Source organism: Leucopleurus acutus (assembly GCF_964270905.1).
Source record: "Leucopleurus acutus genome assembly, chromosome: 11".
Taxonomy (NCBI): domain Eukaryota; kingdom Metazoa; phylum Chordata; class Mammalia; order Artiodactyla; family Delphinidae; genus Leucopleurus; species Leucopleurus acutus.
Window position 1 is genome coordinate 81,379,177 of NC_139152.1, and position 15,026 is coordinate 81,394,202.

A 15,026-nucleotide genomic window follows, 5' to 3' on the forward strand; every position below is an offset into this window, starting at 1 on the left:
AAGGCCTGGCTGAACTTGGAAATGAGCAAATTTTCTCAATTTTGCCAAATGAAAAAAATCCCTTTAGCTATGGATGCTGAGAAGGCTGGGCTTTTGGTTCTATCCTAAGTGGAAGTGGGAAGGTGCTCACAGAATGATGCCAAGCACCAGCAGCTGTACAGTTTCCATTTTATTTTGTGTGTTTTTTTTATAGGATATAAATAATGACAAAAATTACAAAATTTATAACTGGAAGCCCAAGCATATTTACATGTTTCCTTTTCAGCAAAGCTACTATTTACTTTGCTCCTATACAGTTTCTTTTTGGTACCATATTTTAGGGTTATTTTACTCTCAATTTACTACATACATATCAACAGTGAATAGGCAAAATATATACAAGGAACTGTTCAGTTCAAGTAATTTAATATTGTATTAAAATTCTCCAACACTGAACTAAAACCATATACATTTGTCAGTTTGAAATAAAATTTAGTTGTCTTTAAAACTCACCAACTGATGAATGTAACTGATAATCTCAGGTTTAAAATAATATTGGTTAATTAAAAAAAATTAAGACAATCCCACAATTTATCAATATCTTATTATAATGAACTCCAAAATGATTCACAATATGATTGGTTAGAACAATATACATTAAAATGTTATTTTTTCTATAATGATATTGGTACTGTTTATATAATTTGATTCTACATAAATATACATTATGGTATCATACAAATACTCCACAGAGACATTAAAAAAATTAAAATACCTTAATGAAATGTAAGTAAATTTTATTTAATCAAAGAGTAAGCAAACATTTATTTATTTATTTTGTTTCAAGAAAAGAGTTTTATTACTTTGGAATCTCTATTTTTTTTTTTGTATTTGTGTTTTTCTAGAAAAGAAAATTTTTTTTTGCAATAGAATTTTATTAACACCTTTCTCAAACAAACAAGGTTTCCATGACAGAAATCTTGACAGCAGGAGCCCTAGATTTTTTTGTTTAACATGTTTTTTTAAAACTGTGAAGTTTAAAAAAAAAAAAAAATCTTTGCAGGCTTATGGCTGTGTCAGCACTTTCGGTAAGACACCAGCCTGCTTGCCCAAATCTCCTGCTCTAGTGAGCGTCTCTGGTACCGTGCTTTGCAACGCCCAAGCCAGTTCTCTTGGTAGTAGCAGTAGAAATTTAGTTATTTGAAATGAAAGCAAAACATCCCTCACAACTAACCTAGTTTTCTTATCAATGTGTTAGTGAAACATTCTTTTAATAAAAATATTTAATACAAGACACATTTTTCTGTGCATAATAAATTCCTCTGTTTTAAATCATTAAGTTTTTGAATCAATCCATAGATGTAAAGGTTTTCTTTATCTGACATAGTTGATTACATATAAAATCCACAAATATAGAAATTGGGAAATAGGATTTCCTGGCAATCGGGTACTTTTTATCCTTTTGCATGAAACGATACTCAGTGAGATAATGATTTTACAGATGCTTTCTGGGGGTAGTTCTGTTCTCCTTCTACCTTGAAAACTGCTGACAGTGAAAAATAAACCCAAGATTTTTATACTTTTAGGCAGTATTAGAGATCCCCTGTATTTTTTTTCTTAAGGTATTATCCCCAAATACAGCAAAGCAAGTGTTGGGGCAAAGTCACTAGAAATACCTTGGGTGGTAGCAGGGAGGGGAGTCGGGACAGTGAGCCACAAATCTCAACTCATTTCTCTCAGGGGTTACGACTGGAAAGTCTTGGTTGCACTTTCTGTCACTGGTGCAGAAAGAACGTCCCCAGGAATGGCCAGTGGCCTTTCGCCCGTGACAAGGCCACACAAACAGCAGTCTTCCTCCTGCGCCGGGTGGAAAGCCTGCTCCGGGACTGCTCGGCGTGCAAGGCACCGCGAGGACGGGAGGACGGTGAGTATCAGAAAATCGTGGTCTCATACTTGGTATTTATTCCCCTCTTGGTTTCTTGTCCCGGCTCCACAATCCACGGCAGATTGGCCAGAGTCTTTTGCTCAGATGGGTCGATCTGCTTTAAAACAGAAAGGCTGATGCCCGTTATACGGTACCTGCCTGGGGTTGCACGCATGCATCCTAACGCTGCCTGGAAACCATCACTGTGCTCTGGCAGGACCTCAGGATGTTGGGGGCGTGAGAGTCATCTGTTCGTTCTTCTGATACACATTTACTGCAAGGCACTGGGCGGGGGGGATGGTGAGTGAGACACAGCCCTTGCTCTTGAAGGCACACAGGTGGGGAGCAGACGTAGGAATACTTTACTGAGATTTGAGGGGGAAGAGGGTGCTCTGTGGGCACCCAGGAAGGCCACTGATCCCGTGTCAGGAGCCAGGGGGGGCTTCCTAGAGAAGGTGAACCAGGCTATGTCTTGCCTGCCTCTCAAGCCTCCAGTGGTTTCCATTACAGTCAGAATAAACCCAGAGTCCTCGAGGTGACCCGCGGTGGCCCTGTCCGCCTGCCTTTCTACGCTCCAGCCACACCGGCCTCCCTGCTGCTCCCTGTATGTACATCAAGCCCCAGCCCAGGCCCTCTGTGCTCATCACCTCTCTGCCTGAATACTCTCCAGACATCTGCCTGCTTTATGCCCTAATGTGAATCAGGGTGCAGTTCAAACATCACCTCCTCACCAGTTTACCCCAAGCAAAACAGCACCTCAACTTTTCTGCTTTCCTCTGCTGCTCTATTCTTCATAATCCTTTTGCCACATACATCATGTTGATTTGTTCATCCTCCACTACAATGTATGCGTATGAAGGTGGGATTCTGTCTGTTCTGTTTACTCCTGTTTCCCTCAAACTCAGAAAAGCTCCCGGCAACCCACTAAACAGTAGGCACCCAATAAATACTTGTTGACTAGACATTATTTAAAAGTTAATTAAGGTAATGTCTAAACGGAGAGCTGGAGGAGAAGCAAGAGTTTCCTGGTAAAGGCAGGGGGTGTGGAGCAGCATGTGCAAGGTCCCCCAGGTAAGGGAAAGAGGCCAGCTGAGGGCTTGCAGTCAGGTCGCCGAGGGCACCCGGCGGGGAGACAACTGAGGGTGAAGAGGTGAGTGGGTCCAGGTCAGGGTGAGCCTTGAACCAAACTGAGCTGTAAAACGTCACCACCATTTCAGCCCCTGCGTGTACAAGGTTAAACAGGCCCTTTCTGGGTGAAGGTTGAGTTCTGAGCTCTCACGGGCGGCCTGGGGCAGTTCTCCACCAGATTGCTGCCTCTTTCTTTAGTGTTTCCATGTCTCCCCCTGGCCCTGGCCACCTGCTCTGCTCAGGAAACCGGAGCAAGGGAGCTGTCCGAAGAGTGCGGGGGTCTGTGCCCGTCGGCCACCTGCAATTTGACTGTATCTCCACAAGGCTGTGGGGAGGACTCTACATGCCTAATCATGGGCTGTTTCTCAAAAATAAACTACTGGGGCCGAGGGAACACAGATACCTATTGAGGGGGACAGGATCTTGGGGTAGTTAAAGGACAGCAGTATTATTCACTGTATGTTTCATATTTTTCAGTGAAGGCTTCTAAATGAGTATTCTGAGCTCTTATGGCACCCACCCTTTGTGCTCATCTGGAAGAAATCTATGGGGACCAGACAAAAGTCAGATGGAGGTCCCTGCCACGAACAGATTTATCCAGCCCACACAGGAATGAATACAGTACTCTAAGAGCTAATTCCCCCAAATGTTCTGAAAATTCCTGGACATTTAACTTGCTTTTCTTGTGGGATAAGATAGACAGACAATAAATAAACAAGATAAGCCAGGAGAAGCCTGGGTGGTCCAGGAGAAGCCTCTCTGTGTAGCTGGGCCCTGGATGACAAGCCAGACTCAGCCGTGCAGAAACAAGGGGGAGACAAAGCCAGGTGGAGGGAACAGGGGGCACAGAGGCCTTAGGTGTGAGTGAGCTTTGTTTGTTTCCAGGAAGAAGAAGGCCTGACTGTCAGAGAGGAGTGTGGTGGGAAATTGGGGCAGTGGTACCATGATCTGATCTGTGTTTTAAGAAGGTCACCCTGGTTGCCGGGCAGAGGAGGGGAGTTTTTAGGAGATGTATGGGAGTATTTTGGAGATTACTGGTGGTGATGGCTTGGATGGGAAGAGTGACAGAGGAAATGGAGAGGAGTGGACGGGTCTGAGAGATGTTTTAGGGGCTGAACGGATGGAGTCTGCTTGTGGGGTGGACACAGGTGAGAGGAAGACAGAAATCAAGGGTGTCTTCTAGATTTATGGCTTGAGCAACATGGTGAATGGTTATGCCATTTACTGAGCTGGGAGAGACCGAGAGAGAAGCAACTTTGCGGAGAGATCAAGAATTCTGTTCTGGACACACGTGTGCTAAGCCTCGAAGGAGAAATGAGGGAGCAACTGAACCTGTAAGTCTGCCGTTCTGGGAGTGCTTCAGGATTGGGAGCCAGTGGGGCCGGGAGGGGCTGAGGTGGGGGGACTGGGGGTCAGAAGGAAAGTCAGAGGATGCTTGCAGTTACTGGTGATCAGTGATGTGGGGTGAGCGTGGGAGTGAATGGTGAGGTGGGGGAAGAGGTCTGAGAGGTGAGGTCAAGGAGCAGAGGGGCCACACGCTGGGAGGATCATCCCCGTGGATGTTGAAGTTGCCAAGAATGGAGACAGGAGTAGAGGCCAAAGAGCAGAGCGTGAACAAGAAGCCACATGGTCACAAAGGGTGGTGCCTCTGCAAACATTAAACACCCTACAATTCCCCACGACTCCGGGGACAGGGCTCGGTGGGGAGGAGGAGGAGTCACAGGCGGAAGGATACGTGGGCTGAGCGATGCCTCTGAGGGTGCCTGCTGCCCTGAGTCCCAGGGTTTCTAGGATGCCATACGGCAGCAGAAACCAGACGGGAGGCTTCCAGCTTCTGGGTATTGCTACCACCAGAGGAGGCTGCTTTGAAGTCATGAAAGTCTGTTAGGACAGGATGTGTGCAGAGCGTGTGGGAGGGAAGGGGGGAAATTTCTGGAGGGAGGCAGATGCCGGGGAGGAGGGGCAGTACCTTCTGAACAGTCCCTGCTCTGCAGGAAGCCTGCGCCTAGGCCTCCTTGTCAGGCCCGCGTACAGCCTGCACCTCCAGCCTCCTCTAGCTGGGTACCAGGGATGCCCTCCCCAAGAGCCTCTGCTACCCTCTCTGCTGCCCAGCGGCTTGTGAGAGGCTTGCCCCCTAGAGGGATGGCAGCCGGGGCCTCAGGGATCCTTTTTCCCAAGATCGCCTGGACCTCGAGGAAAGACTCCCCCGGGAGGCCAGCAGCGCCCAGTCCCCTCACAGGCTGCTGCAAGGGACAAAAGAAGTGGAATTTTCTTGGGAGCCTCCAAGTTCAGGCAGATGGTTCCCCAAGACTTTGCAGGAACTGGGCTGAGAGGAGGACAGACACATGCCAGGATGAGGCCAAGGGAAGGACAAGAAGGGCAGGCCCTGGATTCTCGCCAGCCCCAACAGCACCAAGGATCCCTCCCCTCCAGTTCAAGATTTTCAGAACATCTGTCTTTTCTACTTACCACCGACTTGCGAATGCTGACTCGGGGCTTGGGGATGGGCTTGGAGGGCTTGTTTTCAAAGCTTTCTGGAAGTGTGGAGGAATGCCCCCCTTTCCTGGCTTGCAGCGCGAGCTGGTAAGCAACTTCAAATGCCTGTCCCAGCGTTAGGATGATCTCGTAGGCTAAATTCTGCAAGAGAAATGAGAAAGCATTTATGACAGCATCTTCCAGATCAGAACAGAGTGGCTGAGGAACACCGAGTGGGTGAACCGGCAAGGACCCTGAACTGCTCCACCTGATGTGGCAGAGAGCCAGGGGAAATTTGACAAACAGGACACTGGGTCCAATTTAGGGTCTGTACGAGGCATCAGTTACTGACGCGACGCACTTGCTTACAGCCACCTAAGGAGCCTGCGCCGGGACCCCGGAGCCCGCTCCATCCGGGGTGGCTGCTTTGCTCCCAGGTCTCGGAAGGGAAGGGGTCCCTCAGCCTGGGAGGAGGATCCCACACACTCCACAGGAGGTGTTCCTGAGAAGTTGGGGTCCTTTTACTTCCAACATCTGTGATTCGGTGAACATCTCTGAGACACAATCAAAATCTAATTTAGGCAGAGGGGAGGCATTAGTCATGCTGGTGTGGCGCCTCACACTCACAGCGAGCATGCAAACAGAGCCAACTATCCAGCTATTTCTTGAGGCGTTTGCTCTCCCTGTGGGTCCACTCCATATTTTATTATCAAATCAGCAAGAGACAGGAGATCCTGTCAGGCTCGAATGCCATGCCAAGCAGTGTCTGGGAGAGAAGTTCTTTCCTTCGGACCCTTCAATCACTCCCCTCAGGACGTCTGGCTTCTCGTCTCCAGATTCGTACTTCATTTCTGCCTTCTCTTCTGAGCACAGTCCCACCCTGTCTGCTCTCACTGAGAAAACAGGACATGGTCTGACCCCACAGAAGCAGGGTCTCGACAAGACCCTGAGGTCACAGCGCATCAAAGAGCTGGATGCCTGTGGGTCACAGAGAGCTTTCTTACAACCACTGCACCAGCTGAGAGCCGGCGTGGTCTGTCCCAAGTTTCCATGCTCACGAACGCCCCTAGAAAGTCTGTGTGGTTTTTTCCTCAAAACCACAGAAATTGCTTTTGCTGATGTTGCACCCCTGCTCCCTCCGCCCCAGTCAAGCACACAGAACATCTTGATTCCCATGATTCTGGGGAGATGCGCTGAGGACCGTTCTCACTTGACGAAGATGGAGGGAGACGCGGCATGGCTGTCGGGGCTCGTGTGGAAGAGGCCCACGGATCTCCAGACCGACCAGATTTCAGATCCACGCCGGACTGCCGGGGTTTAGGCCCAAGCCTGAGGGGAAACGCCTCTGAGTGGGAGAACTGGTCTGACAGAGGATGTGTCTTCTCCTCTGAGCTACTTGTTAAGAAGCCGTGGCCCCTCAAGACAGACGTGTGCTTACTGGAGACCCAGCCTTGCACAGCCTGCTGAGCACTTCCCGCAAGGAGCTCGGGGCCCGAGTTTGCCTCCAAGGACGCGTCAGACTAGGAAATCAGTAATGCACCGACAAGTGACAGTGGAGGGCTGGCGGACAGCTCTGGCCGTGGCTGCACCAGGAGGGCTGAACCCTCAGTGCCTACGCCTGGCACTTGCGTCACCACCAGTGTTGCCCATTGCCTGGTGTGCAATGGGTCCCCTGGAAAGGGGGCCTGGGGCTTTGGGCTTTGGCTGTCCCCATGAAGTCCGGACTCTTGTCTTGTCCACAGGTGCTGTGGAGATAGTGGCTGTCTGACAGGGACACGTAGCAGATAATTCATGCTCTGGGTGGGCAACTGGACTAAGGGAAAGATGGCAGATGCAGCAGTTCTGTAACATGTTGCTTTTTGATGCCGGAACAAAGGTGCTTAATAAGCGTGAATTCCTTTATCGTTAACCTAGAAACAAGTTCCTGAAAGTGAGATTTACTTAAAGTTCCAGTGTCTCCAAATGCAAGCTAAAGATGCTCATTTGAGCAGGTGAGATTTTCACAAGATTTTGATGGGAAGGCTAAAGGGTTTTGGAAGCTTCTGGGTTAGAAGCTCTGCCCTCCTTTCATTGTAAAGAAGTTGCTGGTGTTAGGAAATTGCTGAGATAAGACACAGAGACCAGACCAGACGGTGAGGTTTCCTGCCAAGCAGCTTTTCCTTAGTCTGGCTTGCATTCTTTCTCCATGACGTCTTGCTTTTCGTTTCATGTCGAATGCTGCATTTTAAGAGTTCTTTTGTGATCTGTAAAGAGCCGGAGATGGTTACCTTTCCTGCACTTTCTGTCACCTCGGTGTTGGAGGCTTCAATTCTGGATGCCAGTGACAGCCCACAAGGAGCAGCTGCTTGCTGATGGGGCTCTGCACGCGGAGTCCTGTGCAACCAAAGTACCGGGGCCCTTGAGGGCACAGATCCTCATCAGATGGGACCTGAGGACACACGTTTGAATGGGAAGGCGGGTTCATTTCTCCAGCCTCTCCTTAGTAATATCCGCACTACTTGAAATGGGAAGAGAGTTACTGTGAGAGCAGAAGACACTATAGGAAAGGGCCAGAAATGTTACCGTAATCTGATCAGAGAGGCTTAGGTGACAAGCCCTTGCTTCCTCCTTTGAGCCAGGCTTGCTGACCCCAGAGATACTGCCTGGCACCGAAGAGCCAGGGATGCTGCTCAGAAAGCCTGAAAGCCGACTTAGTTTCTGCTTACAACATATCATTGTCTTCACAACTGTGGGAGGCCAGGGCCAGAGACTGCCTAGCACACAGTAGGCACACAATCACAATAGAGGCTTGTTTGCTGAGTGAATGAATGAATATCTAAAGGGCAAGCTGGAGTAATAACACTACTAGGTATCACTATAGGTAGTATGGCTACCATTAAGTGAGGACTTCGCAGATATTAGGCATTGTACCAAGCACTAGATTTATCTCCTTTAAGTCTTACCACAATCATCTGTAGTAGAATATCATTATCCTTATTTTATAGATGAGGAAATTGAGGCTCAGAGAGGTTAAGTAATTTATCTGACATCACAGAGCTAGAAAGTTACAGAGCAGTGGTATGAACCAATATTTGTGACTCAAAAGTCTGTGTTCTTAACTCTAATTCAAAAAGATACATGCACCCCAACGTTCAAAGCAGCATGGAAGCAACCTAAATGTCCATCGACAGATGAATGGATAAAGAAGATGTGGTGTGTGTGTGTGTGTGTGTGTGTGTGTGTGTATAATGGAATATGAGTCATAAAAAAGAATGAAATAATTCCATTTGGAGAAACATGTATGGACCTAGAGATAATCATATTAAGTGAAGTAATTGAGAGAAAGACAAATATCATGATATCACTTACATGTGGAAACTTAAAAAAAAATGATACAAATGAACTTATTTATACAACAGAAATAGACTCACAGATATAGAAAACTTAAGGTTACCAAAATGGGGCTTCCCTGGTGGCACAGTGGTTGAGAATCCTCTTGCCAGTGCAGGGGACATGGGTTTAAGCCATGGTCTGGGAAGATCCCACATGCTGCAGAGCAACTAAGCCCATGCGTCACAACTACTGAAGCCCACGCACCTAGAGCCTGTGTTCCGCAACAAGAGAAGCCACCGCAATGAGAAGCCCGTGCACCACAACGAAGAGTCGACCCCGCTCACCACAACTAAAGAAAGCCCGCGCGCAGCAGCAAAGACCGAGCACAGCCAAAAATAAACTAATTAATTAATTAAAAAAAATTACCAAAGGGGAAGGGGGAGGGATAAATTAGGAGTTTGAGATGAACAGATACTACTATAGGTAAGACAGAAAAACAAGGTCCTACTATATAGCACAGGTCCTACTATATAGCACAGGGAACCTACTATATAGCACAGGGAACTATATTACAACATCTTGTAATAACCTATAATGGAAAAGAATCTGAAAAAGAACATTATATACGTGTGTGTGTGTGTGTGTGTATATATAATATATATATGCCGGTGCCTAGGTTGTTAACTTACTGACTAGAAGTAAATCTCTTAACTTCGTATCAACTCTGCCAATCCACTGTATCTTATATTAAACATTATACTCGAACCAAATATACATATATATATACACACACGCACACACATATATATGAAACTGAATCACTGTGCTGAAATCCTGAAGCACTGTACATCAACTATACTTCAAAAGTCTCTGTTCTTACCCTCCCGTGTGGGTAGCTTGTCCCCAAGGTGGCAGCCATCACCATTCCCCTTGCCTCGTGCCATGGTGTGAGGGGGGCTGTTGAGAGGGCTAACTGCTCCTCCACCTCCTTGAATCTGGACTGGTTATACTGACTTTCTTAACTAACAGAATGTGCAGAAGTGACATGCTGGGACTTCTGAGGTTACATTGTGAGAGGTCTCTCAGCTTTCATGGAACATTCCCTCTGAGGGAAACCAGCCATGTATAAAAAGTCTGACCTCCCTGAGATCACCATGTTATGAGTATGTCCAAGCTGGCCAGGGGAAGAGGCTGCCTGGAGAGAAACAGCAGTTGCAGCCACCCCAGCCCAGGCTCCAGATATGAAGCAAAGGAGTGATACTGGACATTCAAGCTCCAGGAGATGCCACACAGAGGACCAAGGCCCCAGACAGATGGCTCCAGTCAAGCCATCCCAGCATCTGCAGTCATCTGAGTTACCTAGTGGAGACCCCAGATGTTGTGGAGCAGAAGAGCAGAACTGCTGTGCTCTGCCCAAATTCCTGACTCTCAGAATCGTAAACGTGATAAAGTGCATGTTGTTTTACAGCACTAAGTTTTGGGGTGGTTTGCTAAGTAAGCAGTAATAGGTAACTGGGATACCATGCAGTGCTAAGGAAGGCTAGCTGGACCCTCATTCAGGTGGTGGAAGAGGAACCATCAACCTGTGAGCTGGTCACAATTAGCAAACTGAATCCAACAAAACATAAAGATCATACACCATGACCAAGGTGGATTCATCCCAGGATCACGAGGATAGTTCAAGATACACAAATCAATCAATGTGATATACCACATCAACAAAAGAAAAGGTAAAAACCACATGGTCATCTCAATAGATGCAGAAAAAGCATTTGATAAAATTCAACATCCATTTATGATAAAAACTTACAAAAGTGGGTATAGAGGGAACATATCTCAACATAATAAAAGCTATTTATGACAAACCCATGGCCAGTATAATACTCAGTGGTGAAAATCTGAAAGCCTTCCTGCTAAAATCTGGAACAAGGATGCCCACTCTCACCACTTCTATTCAACATAGTATTGGAAGTCCTAGCCACAGCAATCAGACAAGAAAAAGAAATAAAACGTATCCAAATTGGTAGGGAAGAGGTAAAACTGTCCTTATATGCAGATGACATGATACTATATATAGAAAACCCTAAAAATTCCACACAGAAACTACTAGAACAGTAGTAGTACAAATTCAGCAAGGCAGCAGGATACAGGATTAACATACAGAAATCGGTTGCATTTCTTTACCCTAACAGTGAGATGTCAGAAAGGGAATGTAAACAGTCCCTTAAAGTTGCATCAAAAAAGACTTAGGGAGCTTCCCTGGTGGCGCAGTGGTTGAGAGTCTGCCTGCCGATGCAGGGCACACAGGTTCGTGCCCCGGTCCGGGAAGATCCCACGTGCCGCGGAGCGGCTGGGCCCGTGAGCCATGGCAGCTGAGCCTGCGCGTCTGGAGCCTGTGCTCCGCAACAGGAGAGGCCACAACAGTGAGAGGTCCACGTACCACAAAAGAAAAAAAAAAAAAAAAGACTTAGGAATAAACCTCACCAAGGAGGTGAAAGACTTATATGCTGAGAACTACAAAACATTAATAAACGAAATTGAAGATGATTCAAAGAAGTGGAAAGACATCCCATGCTCTTGGATTGGAAGAATTAATCTTGTTAAAATGGCCATACTGCCCAAAGCAATCTACAGATTTAATGTGATCCTTATCAAATTACCCATGACATTTTTCACAGAAATAGAACAAATAATCCTAAAATTTATATGGAACCATAAAAGACCCAGAATTGCCAAAACAGAAGGCATAACCCTCCCAACTCTTCAGGCAATACTACAAAGCTACAGTAATCAAAACGGTGTGGTACTGGCATAAAAACAGACATATGGATCAATGAACAGAATAGAGAGCCCAGAAATAAACCCATACACCTACAGTCAATTAATCTTCAAGGAGGCAAGAATATACAATGGGAAAAGACAGTATCTTCAGCAAGTAGTGTTGGGAAAGTTGGACAACAGCATGCAAATCAATGAGATTAGAACATACCCTCACATTATACACAAAGACTTAAATATAAGACATGACACCGTAAAACTCCTAGAAGAGAACACAGGCAAAACATTCTCTGACATAAATTGTACCAATGTTTTCTTAGGTCAGTCTCCCAAGGCAATAGAAATAAAAGCAAAGATAAACAAATGAGACCCAATCAAACTTATAAGGTTTTGCACAGCAAAGGAAACCATAAACAAAAAGATAACCTACAGACTGGGAGAAAATATTTGCAAATGATGTGACCAATAAGGGCTTAATTTCCAAAATATACAAACTTCTCATACAGCTCAATAACAAAAAAACAAACAACTCAATTGAAAAGTGGGCGGAACACCTAAATAGACATTTCTCCAAAGACAACATACAGATGGCCAATAGGCACGTGAAAAGATGCTCAAAATCACTAATTATTAAAGAAATGCAAATCAAAACTACAATGAGGTACCACCTGACAGGTCAGAATGGTCATCATTAAAAAGTCTACAAATAACAATGCTGGAGAGGGTGTGGAGAAAAGGGAACCTTCCTACACTGTTGGTGGGAATGTAAATTGGTACAGCCACTATGGAGAACAGTATGGAGGTTCCTTAAAAAACTAAAAACAGAGCTACCATATGATCCAGCAGTCCCACTCCTGGGCATATATACGGACAAAACTATAATTCAAAAAGATACATGCACCCCAATGTTCACAGCAGCACTATTCACAATAGCCAAGACATGGAAACACCCTAAATGTCCATTGACAGATGAATGGATAAAGATGTGGTACATATATACAATGGAATACTACTCAGCCATAAAAAGCAATGAAATAATGCCATTTGTAGAAACATGGATGAACCTAGAGATCATACTAAGTGAAGTCAGAAAGAGAAAGACAGATACCATATGGTATCACTTAAATGTGGAATCTAAAATATGACACAAATGAACCTATCTTTGAAACAGAATCACAGACATAGAGAACAGACTGGTGGTTGCCAAGGGGGAAGGGGTTGGGGGAGGGATGGAATGGGAGGTCACAGTTAGCAGATATAAACTTTAATATACAGAATGGATAAACAACAAGGTCCTACTGTATAGCACAGAGAACTATATTCAATATTTTATGATAGGGACTTCCCTGGTGGTCCAGTGGGTAAGACTCCACACTCTCAATGCAGGGGGCCCGGGTTCGATCCCTGGTCAGGGAATGAGATCCCGCATGCATGCCACAATTAAGGAGCCTGCCTACCGCAACTAAGACCTGGTGCAACCAAATAAATAAATAATATTAAAAAAAAAGAAGCCCACATGCTGCAACAAAGGTCCTGCATGCTGCAACTAAGACCCAGTGCAGCCAAAATAAATAAATAAATAAATATTAAAAAAATACCCTATGATAAACCATGAGGGAAAAAAATATAAAAAAAGAATGTGTATATATATATATATATATATGTATTACTGAATCACTTTGTTGTATAGTAGTAGTTAACACATTGTAAATCAATTATACTTCAATTAAAAAAACCCTAAAAATAGAGTTGCCACATGATATGATCCAGCAACCCCACTCCTGGGCATATATCCAGACAAAACTATAATTTGAAAAGATATATGCACCCCTATGTTCATAGCAGCACTATTCACAATAGCCAAGACATGGAAACAACCTAAATGTCCATTGACAGATGAATGGATAAAGAAGATGTGGTATATATACATCAACACAATGGAATATTAGCCATAAAAAAGAATGTAATAATGCCATTTGCAGCAATATGTATGGACCTAGAGATTATCATACTAAGTGAAGAAAGAGAAAAATACCATATATCATTTATATGTGGAATCTGTGAAACAGAAATAGACTCACAGACATAGAGAACAGACTTGTGGTTGCCAAGGGGGAGGGGGGTGGGGGAGGGAAGGATTGGGAGTTTGGGTTTAGCAGATGCAAACTATTACATAGAGAATGGATAAACAAGGTCCTACTGTATAGCACAGGGAACTATATTCAATATCCTGTGATAAACCATAATGGAAAAAAATATGAAAAAGAATATATATATGTATAACTGAATCACTCTGCTATACAGCAGAAATTAATACAACACTGTAAATCAACTATACTTCAATAAAATGATAAACAACAACAGCAACAGTACATAGTCACAGGAGGTCGGAGCCTCCACTCCCAGCCCCGACCTCGGGGAAGGTGGCTGATGCCTGTGACCCATTTTGGTCACAGCATCACGGTAAGCACTAAGGAGTCCCTTCACATGCTAGCCCAAACCACAGAGCTGGAATGTCCTTTCAAGTTGGCATGACCACACTCTCATCTCTGGTTGCTACCTTGCTCGGGCATAAATCCAAACTAATTTAGCTTTATGTTCACTACCTCTCATCCCTCAAATGCTGTAACCTGGTTGTCTCTGACCCTGGTTCCTTCTGCCCCTCCTAGCTTGTTGGAAAATATCTGCCTTGGCCTGTCCAGCATGAGTCTCTTTTTGGGACCACACTTATTATGGCAATTGACATTATTTTCTACCTTACACAGACCACCAATGAAAGAAGGAAGCCTGTGTGCATGTGTTCTCAGGGCTGGTGTGGGGGGCAGTTACTGGGAAGAGTATGCTCTGAGCCTCAGTTATTTTATTTATTTATTTTTTGCGGTACACGGGCCTCTCACTGTTGTGGCCTCTCCCGCTGCAGAGCACAGGCTCCGGACGTACAGGCTCAGCGGCCATGGCTCACGGGCCCAGCTGCTCCGCGGCATGTGGGATCTTCACGGACTGGGGCACAAACCCGTGTCCCCTGCATCGGCAGGCGGACTCTCAACCACTGTGCCACCAGGGAAGCCCCTCAGTTATTTTTTGTTTGTTTTAAAATGGGGATAATAACACATGCAGGTGGATTACTGTGAGAATCATTCATAATAACATTTACCCTAATGACAATACCAGCCAACATTTATTATTTACTGTTTGTCATGTTGCACATGGACTATCTCATTTAATCCTAACAGAAACCCTGTGGGAGTTACCATATTAAACAGCTGTGGGGCCATTATCATCCTTGTTTTGCATGTGAGAGAATTAAGCTCAGGAAGGTTAAATAACTTGTTCATGAGGCCAGAACCTGGCTGAGCTGGGATGTGTGTGAATCCAGGTGTTCTAAGAGGCTGTGCTCTTGATCACTGTACCTTAGAATTATACTTAAGAT

General features: G+C 45.3%; 1 protein-coding gene across 18 annotated transcripts in view; it reads right to left on the reverse strand.

Moving 5' to 3' along the window:
- Window positions 1–1,910: 1,910 nt before the first annotated feature.
- ANKS1B (ankyrin repeat and sterile alpha motif domain containing 1B) overlaps window positions 1,911–15,026 on the reverse strand; it is a gene marked incomplete at both ends in the record, with an annotated part of 1,174,646 nt that continues 1,161,530 nt past the window's right edge. For 10 of the 18 annotated variants that reach the window (XM_082850046.1, XM_082850043.1, XM_082850044.1 and 7 more), the window contains 2 exons: window positions 1,911–2,021; window positions 5,501–5,668. In XM_082850046.1, the coding sequence (XP_082706172.1) occupies window positions 1,911–2,021; window positions 5,501–5,668 (279 nt within the window). Of the gene's footprint in view, window positions 2,038–5,500; window positions 5,669–15,026 lie in introns of all 18 variants that reach the window. The other 8 variants (XM_082850045.1, XM_082850042.1, XM_082850039.1 and 5 more) reach the window with 2 other exon arrangements.